General features: G+C 42.1%; 1 protein-coding gene across 1 annotated transcript in view; it reads right to left on the bottom strand.

The window, feature by feature from the left end:
• Nucleotides 1-883: 883 nt before the first annotated feature.
• ARL8A (ARF like GTPase 8A) overlaps nt 884-22,610 on the bottom strand; it is a 36,269-nt gene continuing 14,542 nt past the window's right edge. The window contains exons 2-7 of the mRNA XM_020782546.3: nt 19,093-19,173; nt 17,591-17,664; nt 8,839-8,932; nt 5,820-5,887; nt 3,327-3,397; nt 884-2,882 (exon numbers count right to left, since the gene is read on the bottom strand). Coding sequence (XP_020638205.1) covers nt 2,833-2,882; nt 3,327-3,397; nt 5,820-5,887; nt 8,839-8,932; nt 17,591-17,664; nt 19,093-19,173 — 438 coding nt within the window. The 3' untranslated portion in view covers nt 884-2,832. The remainder of the gene's footprint in view (nt 2,883-3,326; nt 3,398-5,819; nt 5,888-8,838; nt 8,933-17,590; nt 17,665-19,092; nt 19,174-22,610) is intronic.

The following is a 22,610-nucleotide window of genomic DNA, read 5'->3' as shown; positions in this document are numbered from 1 at the left end:
ATGGATAAGCTAGAATATGAGTGATGGTTTTAGTCATATGGCTCTAAACACTGAAGGCTGCATACATTTGTTTCAAGGCTTTGCACAGCAAATAAAGGGCTTTTCCATGACATGCAAAGCATATACTTTGAGGTTAAATGTGACAGTACTTTTAAAGTCTTTGATTAATGCATCTAACCCTATTTTAAGATGGTGGCCACTATGCATCTCATGTAGCAATGAATGCCATAAGTTAGGTGGAAATATTTCTGTTTGCTGTGGTATCACCACAAATCAATTTCTTTGAATGATTCCCTTCTCCCATATTCTAGTAATATAACCGTATAAACCTTTGTAGAAAATTAAATACTGTACATTACTTCTTCCTTCCTCTAGGCCAAAATTATCCAATCATAGCATCTTTGGTGGGTCTTCATAGCGCCTTTACAAGTACTGTAATAACGTTTTTGACACAGTGATAATAACTTGGACAAATATTTCCAAATGCAGCTATACCATAGATGTATGTGGATGTATTAGCACAGCAGCAGTTTCATTTCCTCATAGTTTGCAATACTGAGCTTGCCTTTTAACTACTATCTTACTGTAGCCGTAAGATGGGTGGTTAAGTCAATTTAGAAACTCCAACAACATACATGTCTGTCAGCTAAATATTTTTAGTAATTATTGAATGACACTTGGAAGTATCTAAAGACAAGCTTGCTCTCCTTAGTTTGGTGTTTCCCTTCTGCATAAGCCGTGAAAGTTCTCCAATTCTAGTCCCCCCAAAAGGAAACAAACTACATCTCTAGCAGGCAGCAGGTTAAAACAGAGCAAGGAACAGAATGAGGAAGAGAGAAAATGCAAACCAGTTCAGAAGAAAGACAACCACAGTACAACCACGACCAACACAAAATTGTTAATTTATTGTTATTAGGAAGCAAAAAAAAAAAGTACTATTACAAGATTCATTTCCCAACAAAGGTCAAAATATGAGCCAAAAATATATTTAAAAAAGGAATAAATGTCATTTTACAATTCATTAAATTAAAAAATTAAGAGTTCTCCTTGTGCAATTTGATGATGAAGAGGAGAAAAAAATAATATGCAATTATAAAGCCCCCTCCTCGAGGGGAGCAGCTCCATACAGGGCAGGGCCAGGCAACAGCAGGAAGGACTCTGCAGTCTCATGCCTGCCTATAGCTTAAGCTGGGTAAAGGAAGACATGATCACATGTCTCCTGCAGTCAGCTGCCCTTCAAAATGGGGCAAACCCATGAAGCCCTCTAGTCCTTCCCACAATCCCCTTCCTGGATCCTGTTGTAGCTGCTGGAAATCCTGGGGGAGCCAAAAACAAATACAGGGCAGCGATAAGCTACACCAGCCTGCACCAACCTGTATAAGTCAAGTACATTCCCTTCTTCCTACCCCAGCCTACAGGTAGAAACTTAAGCACCTTATTGTTCAGCAGGTTGCAAAGTACAATCGTCTCATACAACTGTGTATGTATGTGCACACAGCTGTATGTGAGAGAACAGGAACACTTTGCCTTCTGTTCATATATCTTATCCCAGAAGCAAAGCCTAACTTAACCTTGCTCTTAAAGACCTAGTTGTACTCCAGAGAAAGATCTAAAACTGAGCACTGCTCCCATCTTCTACCATTTTTGCTCTGAAATGCACACTGATGGGAGTTAAGAATCTGAGACAATCATCCACCAGCCTATGCCTTGTCCAAGCCTGTGGAGGGAAACTGTCCCTAAACCACTCTTCTCTCCTGCAAGCTGAACAATCTACAAAAATATCTTTGTACGGAAGGTCTAGGAACAGGGCCTTAACAGCTGGTGGCATTCCAAATCGGGTTTCTTTCGCAGGACATTAAACTCCAGGTCCAGATTCTGCCTTTACACACTTAAGGACTGTGTATGTCACACACGGTCAACTTTTGTTCAGGTGCGAAGCCCTTTCCTACAGAAAGACTCCTCCAGGAAGGAAGGCTAGCAAGCAGGCTTGCATAGGGTGAAGATACTCAGCATACACCAGATTAAGGTCTGTGCAGGACAGTCGCAAGAGTTCTCAAGGAGCATGCTGAGTGAGAGGCTAAAGCTCATTTAGACAGAACATTATGCCCTGTTTGCTTGGAATTGGTCCTCGTCTCCCCAGGATTCAAAGGATGGGGGAATGAGATGATACTCTGCCCTGAAGCCTCAGACCAGAAGACTGAACATGAAAACAATACTGCACTATGAGCCTTTCCTGGGGGCTCATCACCCATCTGTAACATGGAGCATCTTGGGGCAGCAGAGAAGGAAACGGAGTTGGCGGAGCCCTAGATTCCATCATAGAGGGAGAAGGGAGATTTAAAGAGAGGAAGTCTCTTGTAGGGAGGGTATTAAACCAAGCCATGCTCCACCCCAGCAGGGGCCCAACTGTCCTGGGGCTGCTTGTGATATTCCCAATACTGCATTTGGTCCTTCCCTGCTCCTTCCATTTGCCGCTGTCCCCTCGAGAGCTCACAGGCCCCATTTAGTAACAGCGTAATTGCTTAAATTAAAAAATTATAATATATATACATATATATATATATACTGTACACACACCGACAACAACAGAACAGTGCCAAAACCAGAGTAAGGAGCAAGAAGGAGGAGAGGGCAGACAGTTTCTTTACAATAAAAACAGGAGTTCAATTTCAGCAGAGGAGGAGTCTGGGATCCCCTAAAAATACCCATCTAGGGAAAGGGAGGTGGGCGAGAGGGATGGAAAGAGCAGGAGATGGGGAAAAAAGTAAGGAGGAGGTGCATTTGGGCTTTTACAATGGCATCTTCCCGATCCAAGTCATGGCCAAAGGGCTCTCAGCTTCGCCGGGACTTTGAGTGCTGAATAAGCCACTGTAGGGTGATGTCTGTGAAGTACAAGATAGAATTAACTATTGTCAGGTAAAAAGGTAGGACATACCAATCTGTCTGCAGGTTAGCTGGAGGTAACAGGTAGGGGACTAAAGACAGAGCATTTCCCAAATACCAGGCTGAGTTCATCACTCATTCCTGCAAGTCATGGCTGAAAATGTTCCTCCTGAGGACAAGGATGCACAGACTGGATTCTGTTCTCCATCCCATGGACTACAGGAATCCTTTTTGTCCCACCATTGAATGTACAGAGGGCATGAGGCTTAGGGACATTCACTGACATTTTGAAACCAGTTATGGTTATGAGTTATGTTGCTCATATCATGGCAGAATAACAGAATAACTCAGTGGAAAACTAGGGGACATTTAAACTCCACTGTTACCCTTCATGTTTAAAAACCTCTGATCCTGTAAATCTCCTGCTTCTTTTCCATACTTACCAATGTTGTCCTTTTCTTTGCAAGAGATTGAATAGCAACAGATCTCTCGGTCCTGGATGGCAGAAAGATTCCTTTAGAAAAAACAGAAGCATGGGAGATGAGAATTCTGAGGGAGAAAACGGTGTGCAGGGAAAAATGATGCACACAAACAGGATATGTTTGTGGAATAAGCAAAGAGACAAGACACCCTCCTCCCTGCCACTAAGACAAGAGAGTGAATATAGTTCTCCCTATGAATGATGAGACAGAACACTCATGCACCCTCCACCCTCCCCCTGTCCCATATCTAGGCTCTTTAGAACTGCATGGACAAACCTTACTAGACGTGGCTGTCTCAAAAGTGCTTATGACATCTTCGGGTAATGGTGCTCTACAACACCTACTCCTTGCCTAGTCTTTCTATTAGGAAAGGAAGGGGTCAGAAAATTCCCATTTGTGGCTTGGCCTGCAAGGGCAGCCAAAAACTGTGATGTCCTGTGGATAAAAATCACCTCCGCTCGCAGTTTCCTCAGTGGTGAAAGGGGCTCGTTTTTGCAGAACGCTGATTAACAAGGGCATTCAACTTCTCCAAATACTAATTCTACAGGACAAGAGGAGCGAGAGAAAAGTAGCTTGGTCCTCAAACTGGCTGTATAGGCTGTACAGGGAGAACCAAAGGGAAAGTCTATTCCTTCTCTTTCTTGACCCCTTCCAGTTTTCTAAATGGCCGACCCTCAACGAAATGTTGCTTTCTTGAACCGTATTTCCATTTTTGCCCATGACTGTCACCAAGGTCTTCGGTAGTGCTTCAGTTCAGTGGAACTGTCCACCCAGTCTCAGAGAAAAGAAACATGACAAATATAGCCTGCCTCTAGCACCACCATGTGGCACAAGCAGTATATGGCTAAATGTACTAAATACTGTACAAGTAACACTTGTTACCCCCCTTTTTCCCCCTTGACAGTGAAATCTGGAGGCCCTACTAACATTCAATTGTCTAGACAACATAAAGGGAGCACAGTCCTTGTAGCACCTTAACACAGACAACAAACGATAGTCTTCCCATCTGTCAGTTAGGTATTTATTTACATGATATATACAAGCATGCACAGCCTCATGATTGCCAGGACAAAATTCACCAAAAGACTACTAGTGTGTAAATCCTAGACGAACTCAGTAGTTTTTGTTGTTGTTTGGTCGTTTAGTCATGTCCGACTCTTCGTGACCCCATGGACCAGAGCACGCCAGGCCCTCCTGTCTTCCACTGCCTCCCGGAGTTGGGTCAAATTCATGTTGGTAGCTTCAATGACACTGTCCAACCATCTTGTCCTCTGTCGTCCCCTTCTCCTCTTGCCTTCACACTTTCCCAACATCAGGGTCTTTTCCAGGGAGTCTTCTCTTCTCACAAGTATTGGAGCCTCAGCTTCAGGATCTGTACTTCCAGTGAGCATTCAGGGTTGATTTCCTTCAAAATGGATAGGTTTGATCTCCTTGCAGTCCAGGGGACTCTCAAGAGTCTCCTCCAGCACCACAATTCAAAAGCATCAATTATTTGGCAGCCAGCCTTCTTTATGGTCCAGCTCTCACTTCCATACATCGCTACTGGAAATTGCTACTTGGTATTACCCCTCAACTAAGTGGGCAAGGATTGGATTCAAATCGGTAGATCTTTTTACCATGAACACAATACTGAACAAAATAAAAATAATATGCCAAGCACATCCAGCTACCAGTACTGCCATTTGCTCTTTATCATAAACTACTTTAGCTTCTACAGGGTCTTCAGGTCCCACAACAATGGTCTCCAACAGTATGCCAACACATAAATTGAATTCTCCGACCAAAGCTGAAAAACATCTGGTCTCCAACGGCCTCACCTCTACCTGAGATACATTAATGGCATCTTTATCCACTAAACAGACTCATTTGAAGGAGGTCCAGAAATGGCTTAACTCCACTTGCCTTCTCCAACCTTAGTTCACCAGATGTTTTGGACTTCTGCTTCCGGAATGCCCTGTAGCTAGCTATGCTGCCTAAGATTTCAGGAAGCTGGGGTCCAAAACAACTGAAGGACCACAGATTCAGAGCTCACTTTTAAAACCACTCAAACATACTATGAATGAACTACAATCCATCAGAATAGCTCTTCTCCCAGAAATTTTGAATGCTAGCCGTATCATTTAGAGGCCACCCAAATCTAAAATAACTACATACTCACCAGAATATTGGGTCACCTAGCACAAACTCAGACATAAGACACTGAAATAAACCCACATGATGATCAGACAGCACTCTTACAACCCCTAATCATATGAACCACATTATCAAATGTGTATTAACCTGCAAGCATAGTACACACCATGATCTGTCAACAGTGCCCTTCTCCTGTGTAACACAGAATAATCTAATGATTCTATAGACAAATATGACACTGAAAGAAAGGTTTATTTTGGCATGCTGAACCCAAGGGGAATCAAATACCTGCCCAGCTCAATTACAACAGCAAGTACTTACATCTTCTCAATGAGCTCCTTCTCATCCAAGGCTCCAGGCAGATCTCGCTTGTTTCCAAGAACTAGGACCTGAAGAAGAAGAACCACCTCTATAACTATCTGGGGAAGCTCCATTGGTCAGTAAGGTAAATCCATACACTTTCAATGACACAGACACTCTCTGAATTCGGTAATCTCTTAGTACTCTAAGGGAGCACCTGCCAAGTGTGGAAAAGTCAGAAAAGTCTGCTCTATTCCTAGGCAGGAGGAGAAGCTTTCAAGAAGGATGTAGATACAATGCAAGTCTCTTTAATAATCCACCCTACAAATAAGAGCAGCCATGAACCTTGGACAGGTCATCGATTATGGATGTCTGCATCTCTAACAAAAAGGAACAAAGCAGTACTTTGGACCTCAGCAGCAGGATCCTGTTAAGCAGGATTTCAGAGCTAAAGAGGAATTACCAGCAGCAGGCATAGCTAGCAAACTAGAGCATTGTCCTATTCCATAGTGAAATATACTTGGATTCCGTACAACAGTGACCACCCTTATTTTATGCTGTTCTAGACTTGTGATCTCAAACCCACAGAGGCCTTCTCAATAGTCCTATTCAGAAGCTCATCCTCATGCAAGTAGAAGCATAGAAGGGAAAGAACAGAGACAGGATAACTTCTGCAGCAGGCCTCCTCCTTACTGGATGGGCTTCTTAAATAATTTAGAATCTCAATTTTCTTGTGTAATTTAGAAGTTACAAGAGCAAGAAAAAGTTCTATACTGCAAAAGTTGTTCCTCTAAGGCTATGAGTTTAAGTGATGGTGACGCAAGAGAATGGGCAGGAATGGGGAGCAAGGCCATGACCAAGGGAGCAGGGTCACAAGGCTCATCCTTGCTCCCTCTCTGTCACAGTTTTCTAACCACATGTAGGTTTATCTTCTGTAGAGGGCCAAAGGCTTGCATCTTTGAGAGGACAGTAAGTAGTTTAATGTGATGGTGGTACCTGAGTCTTACATACAAAGCCGTATGTAGAAAACACTCTTTGCTGTATTTTTCCCAGGCATGAATAAAGGGAAGTTCAGAAAGGGGAAGCTTCCAGTTTTTTCATTGGTCCACAGCAAATGTGGGAAAGGAGCCATTGTTCCTTTCCACTTGTAGCAGCTAGACAGAGAAGCATCTAGATAGGCAAAATGAATCTGCCCAAAGACCTTTCTTAAGAATTTGTTTCTATCAAAATAAGTGCCTTCAATGTGTTTTGCTCTGATGAAGTAAACAATAGATTAAAAGAACAACATCTTTTATTCTGCAGTAGTTTAATTTCTAATCAAGCACAAATCTTAAACACCACAAATTGATAACCATGCAAATTCAAGTGACAGATATGAACATATAGGCCAGAACCTTGTTTGTCTAGGTGTAATGATTTGAGAATCACTGTGTATAAAAAGCCTAATAAGTAGACAGACTTCCAACCTCACAACACGCAGCTCCAATGGACCTTAACAAGTCCCACCCACTCTCTCCCTTTGCTGCAGAGAAGAACACGATGGACCTCAGGTGTGAGTACTGAGGACCTAGATTTTTTTGGCTACAGCTGCCAGAATTCAGACGGGGCAAGTTTGTGGTGAATTGTGGGAGCTGTACTTAAAAAAAAAAAAAAAAAGAACTGAAAAATCCCATGCCTACACCCATACCAGTCTTTAAATCAACAAAGAAAAAATTAGTAAAATATACAGATTAAAGGTGAGTAATCAAAATTAATACCAGCTGCTTTCTATTGCAACTATTTCGCAGGTACCTACCCCTTCTTTGGGTCAATTCAGGTGCCTATTTGTTGAGAAATAAAAGTTTGGGGTAGTTTGATTTTTTTTTTTTTACATAACAAATGTACGCTTTTATATAGGCTGTTTGCAGCACCCAGATCCTGTGAGGAAGGAGGAATAAAGACTGTAACTGTATAAATATAAATATACAGTTACAGTGGTGCCCCGCATAGCGACGATAATCCGTTCTGGAAAAATCGTCGCTATGTGGATTCGTTGCTATACGGAACCAAAAAGCCCATAGGAATGCATTAAAACACGTTTAATGCATTCCTATGGGCTGTAAACTCACCGTTATGCGAAAATCCTCCATAGGGCCACCATTTTTGCTGCCCGGTAAGCAAGGAATGGGCGCGAAAACACAGTGGGCGGCCATTTTGGAACCGCCGATCAGCTGTTCCAAAAACATCGCTATGTGAAAATCGGTAAGCGAAACAGCTTACCGATCATCGCAAAGTGATTTTTTACTACCTAAATCATCGCAATGCGATAGCTTTTACGATTGCAAAAAAGCCATCGCTATGCGGATTCGTTGTTAAACGGGGCGCCCGTTATGTGGGGGACCACTCTATATATTTATATATTATGTACTTGTCGGCTCCTTCTACCTATTAAGATAATCAACAAGTTACTTGGCAGCAGGTTTTATTGCTATAGAAGCTGTTTAAATCTCAGCCAGGCTATCCTTTTGCCTGGCAAAGAAGCCTGAAAGAATGAGTCCTAATTTATAACAGCACAGAGTTGTTAAAAGCTACATGCGTGTGTATCTATCAAAGTCTCAGCACATGTGCACACATATATAGAATTTTATTTCCTGATTTCCCTCAAATCCATGTCACAACCTATGGATATGTCAAAAACTATTCTATTTATCATACAAAACTCAAGCCTGACTTCTCGGGATCCATCTGCAGGCACTACACAGTATTTTTATTTTCCAAATTAGACAGACCTTTCATCTCTCTATAATGCCTCTGTAGCCAATTAATCATGTTGCCTTCTAAATAATGACCTCTCCAAGCTTAAACATTTGTATCTTGGAATGAGACAACTCAACAATGCAAGGTGGCATAAGACCACACAAAACCAGAAGGATTTACTCCAGGATCAGGCCCGCAACATTTTCTACTAAGCAATCATTGCTACTTATAATACAGCAGCACATATTCAGATTTGTCTGCTTGCTCCATATCTCTTGGCCTCTCCAGAACTGGGTCAACTTACAGGAATGCCTTGGAGCTGTGGTTTATCAAGCAGGTTGTGAAGTTCATTCTTTGAGGCTTCAATCTTCTCCTGGTCTGCAGCATCTACCATGTATCTGGAATGACACAAGGACAGCAGTGAGCACTGAACTCAAGATGACAGAAACAGGAGCACAGAGCAGCCACAGCTCCTGAGGAAGAAAGCCAAATTATTTCTGCACACACCTGACCAGCCCCCAGCAGTCTACATGGTTTAAAGTCTCATTTACTGCCTGGTTTCATTTCCCAGTGACTAAGATTTAAAAACTGTACTTAAAAAAAATCACACTGTATAATTCATTAGATTAAAAACAGCTCACATTACAATAGTCACTCTTTTCCACTCATTTTGGCCCCAAACCTCACGAAGACCTGAAATGACGACACCACATGTTATTGCTACACTTCCATCAAATTTGAAGAAATCTATTCAGTTGAATAGATTGGGGAGTGGTGGAGCTGCGGATTAAACCGCAAAAGCCTCTGTGCTGCAAGGTCAGAAGACCAGCAGTCGTAAGATCAAATCTACGCAACAGAGTGAGCTCCTGTCGCTTGTCCCAGCTCCTGCCAACCTAGCAGTTCGAAAGCATGTAAATGAGAGCAGATAAATAGGTACCACCATGGTGGGCGAAGGTAACGGCATTCCGTGTCTAGTCGCACTGGCCACGTGACCATGGAAACTGTCTACAGACAAACGCTGGCTCTACGGCTTGGAGACGGGGATGAGCACCGCGTCCTAGAGTCAGACACAACTGGACTAAATGTTAAGGGGAACCTTTACCTTTATTCAGTTGATACATTAACATGATGGCCATTGCATGTGTATTTGGGAACAATTTAACAACCTTTAAAGAACAATGGCAATGTCTATCATCAGGCCACTGGGGAAATAAGTGCAATTCTTACAAAAATGTGCAAAGCACAGAAAAGAGATCTGTAGGAGGAGCATTATTTCACAGATTTTACTAACCAACCCACCCACCCATGTTTAAATGCATGAGGATCAGGAAGAGGAAAGTGCTGTTCACATTACTTGATTCTGTGTTAGTGGCACATTCTGTATCTCTATACATTTAAATTCTTCAACACACTAACCACCCGTTATCAGACTCCTAAACTGCAACTTCTGCTCATTACCTACACCTCTGCCATCCCTTATTACAGATTAAATTTAGACCTCAAAAATGACACCCATCCTGACATTCAATAAGAATTTCTCATATGCTCTTGGGCAATGCAGTTATTTGTTGCTGGTTCCTAGTGCGGATTTCATTCATCAGAGAGAAAACTACATTTATGTTGCATTATTCATTAGGCAAAATGTGCTAGGGTAGTTTGCCCAGAATTCCAACAAGCAGCAAAGATGGAATGCTGAGTGCTGATTTCCTACATCAAGTTATTTCATATTATAATAGGTACTGGTAACCATCTGAGGATCTAAGGAGCATTCAGTATTATACAGTTCTACAGATCAATGGAAGATAGAACATGCAGTGTCAGGGTTTCTAACTGAATCCAGGTTATGCTGCTTCTAAGAAAGATTTTGAGTAGTCAGGCACAATTGGGAACTGACCAGAACCTTATACAGAGGAAACAGAAAGCCCAGATGTCTAAAGAGATTAGAGACTACACTTTCAGTCTACATCTTAGCATTTTCCAACTCCTGCTGAATTATAGCAGTCCAGTTGCAAGATGCAATATAACCCTGAGCTCAGCTTACATATTCTTTGCATGGGAAGGAGTCTAATCTTTTTTGACAACATTGTTTTGTAAACTCTCATGTATACATTAATGAAACTACAAACATTACCTCAATAAAGTAATGGAGAGCCTTTTTTTTCTTTTGAAGGCAACATTTTCCCCTAAGGTAATATGTCAGAGGGCCATATGCTATATGGATAGGGCTACTGTCCCCACACCTGGCACAACGCTGCGAGTTACTGGGGAGGGACAGATGCCTTCTGCCAGAGACCAGACATAACTCATCAAGAGTCAACAGAGACTCCCCATAAAACTTTGCTGCACAACTAACTCCAACAGAAACATTCTTCCCATAAATCTGTTGCTCACTATACTCTCAGACCACATGTATGAACCTGTACATGTTCTGGGAATACACATCTGTAAGAGAGCTTTGAAACATGACAATAATACATCTTAACACAGACGAAGCTCACCAAATTATATTCACACCGAGTGATTGCATGTACTGCTTGAAATCTGTTGGGGGATCAGAAAGAACTGCATAAATGGTAAACAATAAGTAAACCAACTGACTAGATACAAAAATATATTTGCTTTATAGAGAAATATTAGCTCAAAGGAAGGAAATCTGGAAGGGTGGCAGGGTTCTAAGATACTGGCTTCTATTGCAAGACCTGGGTAAAACTAGCAAAGGTCTGGGGTTAAGCAACTGGAATGCAAAGTTTGCAATAAGGATAAGAAATCTTTTCTCAAAAGGAAGACTGGTAGTGATTCAACAATACTTCAGGAGAGGGCTTTCAAAGACAAGCATCATCAGGCACAGATGGAGAGAGCAAACAAGTTCAGAATGATAAATAATAGGGCAAACTTGTGCCTCTTTCTGCAAGAGGTTTTTTTTTTGGAATTTTGGGGGATGGCTTGCTCACCTCCCACACCACATCCTCATTCTGTGTTCATGTATCTGTGTCTGTATTTTTATTTGTCTGGAAGCCGCCTAGAGTGGTCGTTTTGACCAGATAGGCGGGGTACAAATAGAATGAATGAATGAATGAATGAATGAATGAATGAATGAATGAATGAATGAATCTCTTCCTCAACTACCTCAAAGCTCCTTGACATCTTGCACAGTTGGCTAATTCTTCTTCATGGCCCTATTCAAGAGGCAACAAAGTGTCAAAGGACAAGAGAATGGCCAAGGAGTCCACCATTTTGGTTTTTCAAAAGAACTGAACACTGTGGGCTGATTGCTCTCTGATCTGCAGGATCAAAATGCATAGTTTGGCCCTCTAGTGACATACCTTAAAGTGTGAAAACATTAATATACTGTATGTAATTTCATATAGAAGTACAGTGGTGCCTCGCATAGCGAGGTTAATCCGTTCCGGATTAACCTTCGCTATGTGAAAACATCGCTGTACGGATCAAAAAAAGCATCGTTTAATGCGTTCCAAATCGGCAGAAAACTCACCGTACAGTGATGTTTTCCGGGTCCGGCAGCCATTTTCGCGCCCTCAGTAAGCGAGGGGAGGGCGTGAAAACGCTGCGCGCGGCCATTTCGGCCGCAGCGAGACCGCGGATCAGCTGTTCGGCGGGCCAAAAGTGGCCGCCGGAACACCCGAAATGGCCGCGCACAGCGTTTTCGCGCCCTCCCCTTGCTTACCAAGGGCGCGAAAACGCTGCCCGCGGCCATTTCGGGTGTTCCGGCGGCCATTTTGGACCCGCTGAACAGCTGATCCGTGGGTCGCGAAGCGAAGGTTGGTAAGCGAAATGCTTACCGACCTTTGCTATGCGAATTTCGCCTATTGGGGCCGACGCGATGCCTTCGCATTAGCGATCCCGGAAGAGGGATCGCTATGCGAATTCATCGCTATACGGGGCGCTCGTTAAGCGAGGCACCACTGTACTTGGATTTTTCTTATATGGGAGTTAGTTTAATAAGGGCCAGATTTCTCAAACAAGTGAATAAAGTTAAAGTTGCAGTTTAAGGAGACTTTCTTAACAGCCACGTCAAGGGCCAATGATTTTCATAACACAATGATGGTTTTCACAAGCTGTATCTTCAGGTTCAGGGGGCTCAGCCGGAGCTGCTTTTAATTTTCAGGAAGCAGCCAAATGGTTCAAGTCATGTTGTTCACCTGTACCAGGTGCCTTAAATCAGCAAAGATAACAAGAATGAAAGAGTCATCAAGGACAAGAAATCTTTCGGTTACAGCATAGATGTCTGCAGCTGTCATTAAGAACCTGGCTTGGCCTACAATCAGTCTAAACTGAATGGGAGCCTGAAGAAGATTCCTCCTACTGCTTTCCACGCCTCTTAGAGGAGCATACAAACAACTCTTTGTATCAAAGTGGCCTGATGCAGAAATTGTGTATCACGTGTGACCCATGAGAGCAGCGCAGAAAACTGGCATCTAATGGCAATCACAAACTATACTGAAACTGACACCAAACCACTAAGGGCACTTACTGTGAGGGGATACTGATAAGTATTGAGCCTTTCCCAGAAAAAGAAATTGAGCTAGGAAGCTGTAATCGCCACACTATTCTACATATTTCCCCAGGAAGTCAATGCACTTGTGACATCTGTCCTGCAGCTTCTTCAGTCCCTGCAAATAAAATTCTTCCAACTGCTGGTGTAACCACTCATTTGCAGCATTAGTTGCCTCCAGAACACTCCCAAATCGTTGTTCCTTTAGGTGTTTTTTGAGTTTGGGGAACAGATAATAGTCAAAAGGAGCGAGGTCAGGAAAATAAGGTGGATGGGGCATCCCTTTAAAGCCTAAGGAGATAAGTTTTGCCATTATTTCACCTGCAGTGTGTGATGAGGCGTTGTTATGCAACAGGATGACACCTTTGGAGAGCTTTCCTTGATGTTTTGCCTCAACTTCGTCAATAAAGCACAGTAATACAGTGGTGCCTCGCTTAACGAGCGCCCCGTATAACGATGAATTCGCATAGCGATCCCTTTTTTGGGATCGCTAATGCGAAGGCATCCCAACCGCCGCAATGGGCAAAACTCGCATTGCAACGCCCGCGGATCAGCTGTTTGGCGGTTTCAAAATGGCCGCCGGATGCCCAAAATGGCCACGCACAGCGTTTTTGCGCCCTGCCCTCGCTTACCAAGGGCGCGAAAATGGCTGCGGATGGGGAAAACTTCGCTTAACGGTGAGTACAGAAGCCATTGGAACGCATTAAACTAAGTTTAATGCGTTCCAATGGCATTTTCCATCCCGTTTAGCGGGGCACCACTGTACTCTGAATTGATGATTGAACCCTGTGGGAGGTAGTCCACCAGCAGAACTCCCTTCTTATCCCAGAAAACTGTTGCCATTTGCTTCTGCACTGATGTTCGCACTCAGAACTTCTTTGGCCTGGGGGAACCACTGTGCCTCCATTCCTTAGAGTGTTCCTTTGTCTTAGGATCATAATAGTCGATCCATGTCTCATTACCAGTTACCAGTTTGCCCAGGAAATCTGACTCATTTCTTGCAAAATGTTCCAAAACACCCACCGATGACTCCACACATTTCTTCTTTTGTTTAGTTGTCAAAAGTTTGGGGATCCACTTTGCTGCCAGCTTTCTCATTTCCAAGTCATTGTGGATAATGACACCAACTCTCTCACGTGATATTCTCATATATACAGCAATACTTTTGGCTGATATTTGGTGGTCCTCCATGATCATGTCATGGATGGCTTTCACATTTGCAGGCACAGAGACAGAAACAGGCCTTCCACTGGGTTTTTCACTTTCAACACTGAAATGGCCAGTTTAAAAATTGACAACCCAACATTTAGCTGTTGCATATGAAGGGCCACTGTCACCCATAGTTTGTGACATTTCATCATGGATCTGCCTTGCACCTTTCCCTTGGAGAAACAGGAACTTGATTATGGTCCTATGCTCTTCCACAATGAACTTTTCTGGAGATGCTGCCATATTCACTTTGGACCTGAACATGAAAGATAAGTTAAAATCATAGGTACAGTGGTGCCTCGCTTAGCGATCGCTCCGTTGAGTGACGAAATCGCTTAGCGATGGAGTTTAAGCATTCGCAAAAGCAATCGCTTAGCGATGGTCCCTATGGGGAAAATTCGCTTTACGATGATCGCAGGGAAGCGATCATCACAAAGCCCCCATTTTCGGCCAGCTGATCGGTGGTTTCAAAATGGTCGCCGGAAAAACAAAATGGCCACCCGCTGTGTTGCCTCGCTTTAGAGGCACCGAAAATGGCTGCCCCTATGGAGGATTTTCGCTTAAGGTTAGTTTTGAAGCCCACAGGAACGCATTAATGGCGTTTTAATGCATTTCTATGGGCTTTTTAAATCCGTTTAGTGATGAAATCGCTTAGCAACGTTTTTTCCTGCACGGATTAACGTTGCTAAGTGAGGCACCACTGTAGTTGATTTTTGCACCATTGAATACGGACAAATTGACCAATACACCCTGCAATTTATAGCTTCCTAGCTCATTTTTTTCTGGGAAAGGCTCAATACTTATCAGCACCCCTTCATAATACAGAGAGCAGATGAGCTCTGGCATATTGTAGAGATTCACCATATCCAGAGTAAATTTATTTAAATTGCAGTTTAAATTATATTAATCAAATAATTGAATTTGGGAGGATTAAATTTTTTTAAAATTGATTTTTTTGTTAAAATCAATGTTATTTAATTATTTAAAATTTTAAAATTCATTTAAATCCATGTGATTTTTTTTTAAAAAAACATTGTTATCCACCTTGACCATATCAATGTGCAAAATACAGATAAACCTGATCTCAATTCAGAAGTCAAGTTACAGATGGAATGCTGAAAATCTGACCAAAATGTCAATGGATGGGGACATCAAATTCTAAATAAGGAGAGAGTGATCTGTCAAGATACCTGTTCCTGGTCTAACAGACATGAAAGAAAGACATCACTTAGAGGAAGATTTTCTAGGTGCAGATCTACGTGTCACTGCAGGGCCAAAATCAAATCAGTGCTTGGGAACGTTAATAATCATAAACCTCACGCATGAAACCAACATCAGTTATATTGAGAGGGCCCTTCACTCAGAACGGCCGAGAAAATACTTCTGGATGAAAGATATGAAATTAAGTCTCCACCTGGCATCTCTAGAGAAGAAATATTCAGAAGTACAAAGCCAAAAATGGCTTTGAGATCACAGAAAAACACTGAGTAAACTGAGTGAAAGGGAACTGTATATACATCCTTGTTTCTCTCCTAGTGGTTATGCATATCAGTCAATTCTACTACAGCTTTGCAAATCTAATGATATAGCTCAAGAAGTCCATGTCTTCAAACTGTAGCATCAGATTCAATGGCTTCAACCCTTTCAGAAACTATCCATGGATATCTCAATTTAGGGAATATACTCCTTCCTTTCAAGAATATGATCAAGGATAAACAGGGATAGGGAACCTGCAGTTCTCCAGATGATTCTTAGAACCCAGCTCCCATAATCAACTAAGCAGCATGGTCAATTATCAACGATGATGGGAATGTAGTGCAGAGAAAGGATCCCCACCCTGCAATAAATAATCTTGGAAACCCGCCAAGATCGACTCACTGTCATTAAGAACTCCTATTCTTCTAGCTTGATATCTGCTATTAAGTAATGACTTTCCCTAAACTTGACTGACATAATCCTATTTTTATTCTGCAAATAAATAAAACACAATGTACAGTGGTGCCTCGCAAGAAGAATGCCTCGCAGGACAAAAAACTTGCAAGACAAATGGTTTTGGTGATGGGGCTGATGACTCGCAAGACATATGTTCCTATGGCTGTGCTTTGCTAGAAGAATGTTTTCCATTTTTTGTTCCTGCCTCATATTTTCTGATATTTAAATGTGTTTCTATGATGTTTAAAAAGTTAGTTTTTTGATTGAAATTTTTGAAATCATATGCATAATATGTATGGCGTTAAAGAGCACTTAATAAACACTTCGTAAACCAAATTCCTATGGGAAAACGCGTTTTGCAACACAAATTTTTCGCAAGACAACATTAACAATGGAATGAATTAAATTCGTCTTGTGAGGCACCACTGTATTTTGAACACAGCAATTGATCTGCCCTGCATTCACTGTGTTTGCATTCAAGTTATAGTCACACATTTTGTGTGTCATCTCGTGAAGGACAGTTACTTGATCATTTGAATATCTAAAAATGCTAACATCAGTCACGCCAAAAAGCGCTGTGCTATACCATCTCAGGAAGCATCCACCTGCAGGTCATGTGTACCAGCCAAATAAAAATGCAAGAAACTGAACAGAAGACAAATATGAAAACTGAGAGGCAAAGAAGCTTGAATTTATTGTCTCTACAATGTTTCCTTGAGAGAAACCTTCCAGAAACTCCACATGTCTCCAATTTCTGGGTTTTTAAACTGGCCACCCTAAAACAAACTATTTTTATTTACACGCAACACAACATATTTAGAGGTGCACAAAAATCAAACCTTTTCACATTAAAAACGAGCGTCAATGCACTTCCTGTGGCCTGGGTGGCCGATCAAAAAATGTGCAACAGGACATCCCCCAATAAGGTTTTTAAGAGAGCTCTCTGCCCCTAAACCAGCTCGATGGTTCGAACGCCAGACAGAGAAATTGTAATACAGTTGTGCCATCCCGGTCCCCTGGTTCCAAAATCAGTGAGGGAAGATGTGGCAGTTCTCTTCCCACTGCACGTTGGATATGTGTGTTCAGAAGTTCTAACTACATAGCAGAGACTGATTCGCATCTGTGTCTCTGACATCTTCCCCTCCAGCTCAAAGGCACCAAGGACAACGGAAGTGTTCTGGTTTGTTCTGCTCCTGAACAAGTGGATGCAGAGAGAAGCCACCACCTTTAGCTAGCTTGTGTTCAGCAAGCACAGAGCTGGCAAAAACTGCAGGTTCCAGTTAGTTTTGACACTGGAGTGGATGGAAACCTTCTTTGACAGAGGTACAGTACTCAGACCAAACTTTGTACTTTTCCTACTTGCCTTTGTAGCCTTACTATGGGGTTGGCAAGAATTACTTACACAATTGCACTGACTCCACGGCAGTACCGCTCCCACATGCTACGAAAACGTGGCTGGCCCCCGATGTCCCACAGCTATGGAAAAAGGAGAGGTAGCAAGACAGAATGAAGATGAGAAGGAGAAAGAGAAAATTTGCAAACCCAAGTGTGTGCCTTGGCTCACATACTGCCTACTCTACACTTCCTCCTAGGCAAAAATGCTGGACAAAAATGCTTGAGCTGCTGCCTACTCTACATTCCCCTATGTCTCCAGTTCAGACAGGGTCATCTACACCTATTCCAAGGCACACACCCTGTAGCCAAGGAAACAATCTGAAAGGCGACCAAGAGAATCCCACTTCCACCCCACAAAAAACACATTCACTTGTTCTCCACAAAAGTATACAATACACAACTGCTTGTGTATTAAAATTACTGCATACATTAAAATCTACTAGACTTTGTACAAGGGAAAATATAAAGAAACATACCTGTGTAAAGTTAATGCACCAATTAAAAGACATATGGAAGAAAACGAAATTAAAGTCTGCTTCTATGACTGAAGTTGTTTATTAAGCAAAAGGACTCTTCAGTCACTTCTTCATTTAATGGGAATTGTGAAAAGAGTTTCCTGAACACCTGCTTGCTCTCTCTCTTTCTCTTTCTCTGTTTCTGTCTCTCTCTAACAGGAGCAGAATTAATCCTTCAAATTGCCTGCCGATGCCCTGGAATATCCAACTTGAGTGAATCAAATACCATTCAGAAAATCGCATTAACATAACCCAGAATAACTTTTTCTTTTATACTTAGTCCTTTCACATTTAGCTACACACAACTGGCCTATCATTTTAAACTCTACAAGTTTACAGAGAGTTTTAAAATTTACAAAAGACTGCAATAAGCAGCAATCAACTGAGAAGACAAGGGGAATGAGTGATAAAAGACCTTTAGTGAAATGAATTTACAAGCTCTCCCCCTAAACACCCCAGCCTCCAGTTTTAATCAAATTATCTCTCCTTTTAGTCTTGAAAGAACTGTGGCTAAGGGGGTTAACCTCCAATGTCCCCTACTATACCATGTTTTGAGGACTGAGTATATTTTTATGAACTACTGCAACACCGCCAAAACCACCAAATTACCGCACATAGAAGAAGCAGGAGATTTACTCAAAACTTATTTCAACTTCAGCATAATCTCCCCGGAAGCCCTTAGACCAGGGGTCTCCAAAATATGGCCTGCGGGCCACATGTGGCTTGCCTGGCCTTTTTACCCAGCCCATGCACGCGGGCAGGCAGAGGTGTGTGTGTGTGTGTGTACAGGTGGGCAGAAGTGTGTGCATGTGGGAGTTTGTGTGTGCAGCAGTGTGCATGTATACACACATACATGTTTCTTCAGCCCTCAAAAATATCAAAAAAATCTATGTGAGAAGTTTGGAGACCTTTGCCTTAGACAATTAAGATTATATCCAAAACTGAGTTACAAATCTAGCAGCTCATTTACCAGAGGGAGACACTTGCATCTTACCTTTATGGTAACATTCCCCTTGGTGATCTTCCTCATATTGAAGCCCACTGTTGGGATCATATCTTCATTGAACTGCCCCGACTAGAACAAAATTAAAAAGACCAGTCATTGAAAGGTTTGTCATTTTCTGTCTGTCATGTAGTACCTCAGCAGTCAAACCTCCCTTACATCAGAAAAAGTTACAAGGGAAATCAGAGTAGTGCCTGACACTTATACCCAACCTGAAAATAGCAGCTACCGGAGAGCCCTTTCAAGCCTGCCTGGTACACACTGAAGATTCACACATTCTGAATTATGTATTTGATATTTATACCACAAAAGAAATAATGGAGGAGGGGGAGAGAACCAGTGTCAAAATCCCTGAAGAAGTAGCTTCTTGGTTGTTAGGGGATACAGCCTGATGTTTCCATATTAGTAGCTTCACAATGGCTCACTAAAATTTGCAAAAGTTAATTTTTCAGACTCCAGTTTCCAGAATCACTCAGCCAATTTGTCCAAACCCTAAATTCACTAGTACAAATACAGTATTTAAAAGAAGAAGAAGAAAGCTCCAGTCACAGAACCACCATATTGAACGTTATCCAGGACCTGTCCCAGATCGCATTCATTTTCTGATCTACAGGAAATCTGCTACTTCCCCTCCAGGTACGGCAGGGCAATATTTTAATCACTGACACACAAACTTGTGGGGATGAATAAGGCTCAGCAGGCCTCAAACTGAATTACATTTATATGAAGCTTTGTGGGTCTGATTAGTTGTGGGTTATTTCTGAAGCCCACTGACATGCAAGACAATACATATTAAAGATGTTAGTCACTATAATTTAGCGCACTTTATGAATACTAATGCAGAATGGAAGCACAATTCAAATGTAAATGTAACCTATATTTAAAGTACAGCAATTCCTTCTGAAGGAAGTGTACTCTAGAGAATAAATATCAGGGATGAGAGGAGGAAAAACACAAGATGTTTTCCTTGACAGGGTCACACACATTATCCAACAGAGTTGTGCTTATTCTTAGCATATTTCCTCATCATTTCTCATCCCCATGGGATAAAGGGGATAAATGAAATCAAGCCTGTCTTGCTGGAGCGACTCACTACAACCTGCTGAGTCATACTCAATTCAGGCTTGCTACTCTAATACCAAGCATTTAGCACCCCTGTTGATACAAAAGGTCTTTCCTACAAGAAAACGAAAAGAGCAAATGGTACAGTATTTTTAAAAACCTACACAGTTTCATGACATTCACAATTAACTGAAGCAGGAGGAGCAGAAATGTGCTGGGAAAAAAGACAGAATTTAGCTCAGCTCAACCTACTTGCTACCAGACTGTAGAAACACTGCAAAAATAAATAAATAAAAGGTGGGGTTCTGAAGCGCTACAATACAGTATTATGAAGAAAATTATTTTAGGCATTTATTTTGGGAAATGTTACTCAAATAGAGGCTGTCCCTTTCAAAAGCTGGTTCTAGACAAACTCTACCCTCTATATTTCTCCCAAGGAAGGATTAATACAAAAGAATGGTGATATTGTTCTGTGGACTGAACATGTTTTCATAACATATTTTGCAAAGAATGCCTGTGTTTCTACCAAAGACAGAGGATCTTCATGTCTTACTTTGGTTCTCCAAACAACTCTCAAAATTAGAATTACAAGCAACATCTTTAGATTAGATGTGTTGCGTACTCTTCATAACATACATTCTACTTCAGTTGTGCTTTTGTGGTGGCTGTATCAAATTTCTAGATTTTTTTAAACAGCAATATGTTTCCAAAATTTACAACAAACTGGGACCACCAGTGGCAAACTGGCAGCAATTTTTAAATTATTATTAAGAGCCCTCCCCATCTTGGTGCCCCAAAGGCTTCTCCAGGCAAAAGGGAGCCTCAGAAGTTGAAAAAAAGCGAACAGAAGCTTTACATTCATTTAAATTAATCATTTCTGGTGTCCAGATCCAGTTTATGCTGGTGTAACTGTGCCCACAGGATTTCTCCTTCTGATTTCATGCACTTACTGGAAATGTAACTATTAACCAAATCCTCTACCTTTTCATGCAGTCCCTGCTTCCCCTCTGTTTTGATTTAACCATCTTTTTCTAAAAAGGACTTTTCAAGACTGGCAAACATTTGCAAAAACCGAGAGAGAAGACAAGGATCAGAAACTACCGCACTTTTCTGTTTATAACATGCCCCTGTTTATAAGACCCCCCTTTTTTCAACCCAAAAGTTAAAAAAACCCTTAACTTTGAGTATTCAGCCTCTGGGCTCTGAACATCAGACATTATGAGTCCCTGTTGAATCTGAGTTTACAAGCTCCACCTCCAACAAGGTGTATTCCAAATGGTTTGTACAGCATCAGCTGACGTCAGTTCCACAAGGCTCATGACTGGACGAACCTAAGTCTCCTGACTGTAGGAAGCTAAGCCTTGTGACTGAAGGAAGCCTGTTTACAGAGGCAAGGTACAGGCCGTTTTATTCTCTGCTCAGCTTCAGCTTACTTCTGTGTAAAAGACACCCCTCAATTTTTAGTGTAATGAGTTTAGGAAAAAGTAGCATCTTATACATGGGAAAATACGGTATAGAGTACAGATATCGCTGCATGATTTTGTGTAATAGTGGGAAGTATGACATACTCAGCACTTTGTGCATACAAGAATACAGCTCCTCCAAAATTTCTGAAGGGCTAATTCATACAGTGGTACCTCGACTTATGACCTTAATCCATTTTGGAACAACATTCATACGTTGAAAAGTTTATAAGTCGAAGTACCTTTTCCCATTGAAATGCATGGGAACGGAATTAATCCGCTCCAGCATTTCAAAAGGCAAAAAGGCAGGGGGAAAGGGCTGGAAATTCCAATTTCCCACCCTTTCTCCCTGCCTTTTTGGCTTCTGGGCTCTCAAACGGCTTCCTCCAATGTAGGGGGGAAAGCCATTTGAGAGCTCCGAAGGTGCTGATCGTGGTGGCGGGGACCCCCAGGGAGGTCTCCCATGGTGGCGGGCAAGCCCTGGGAGATCTCCCTGGGGGTCCCCGCCGCCGCAATCGGCACCTTCAGAGCTCTCAAAGGGCTTTCCGCCGAACATCAGAGGAAACCCTTTGAGAGCTCTGAAGGCAAAAACGCAGGGAGAAAGGGCGGGAAATTTGAATTTCCGGCCCTTTCTCCCTGCCTTTTTGCAGGGAGCCATTTATGAATGGCTCCGTTGGCAAAAATTGGCATTGATTTGCGAATGGAGCCTCGACCTTGTTTGTAGGTCGAGGCTCCGTTAACGAGTCGATGCCAATTTTTGCCTACAGAGCTGTTTGTAAATCGAAAAGTTCATATGTAGGGACGTTCGTAAGTCGAGGGTGGACCATACTTCAGGAAATGTAGAAACACACCCTGCTGAGATAACACACACATATCATGTTTGCTCAAAGAGGAGTAGTGATCTATGGTAACAACCCCACTGTGTACCACTGAGTAATGTGTTGAGGAATAATGCTAAGAACCATGATTTTATTGATTATTTTT

Source organism: Pogona vitticeps, chromosome 4 (genome assembly GCF_051106095.1).
Source record: "Pogona vitticeps strain Pit_001003342236 chromosome 4, PviZW2.1, whole genome shotgun sequence".
Lineage (NCBI taxonomy): Eukaryota > Metazoa > Chordata > Lepidosauria > Squamata > Agamidae > Pogona > Pogona vitticeps.
Note: the sequence above shows the minus strand (reverse complement) of the source record. Positions and strands in the feature narration are given on the sequence as shown.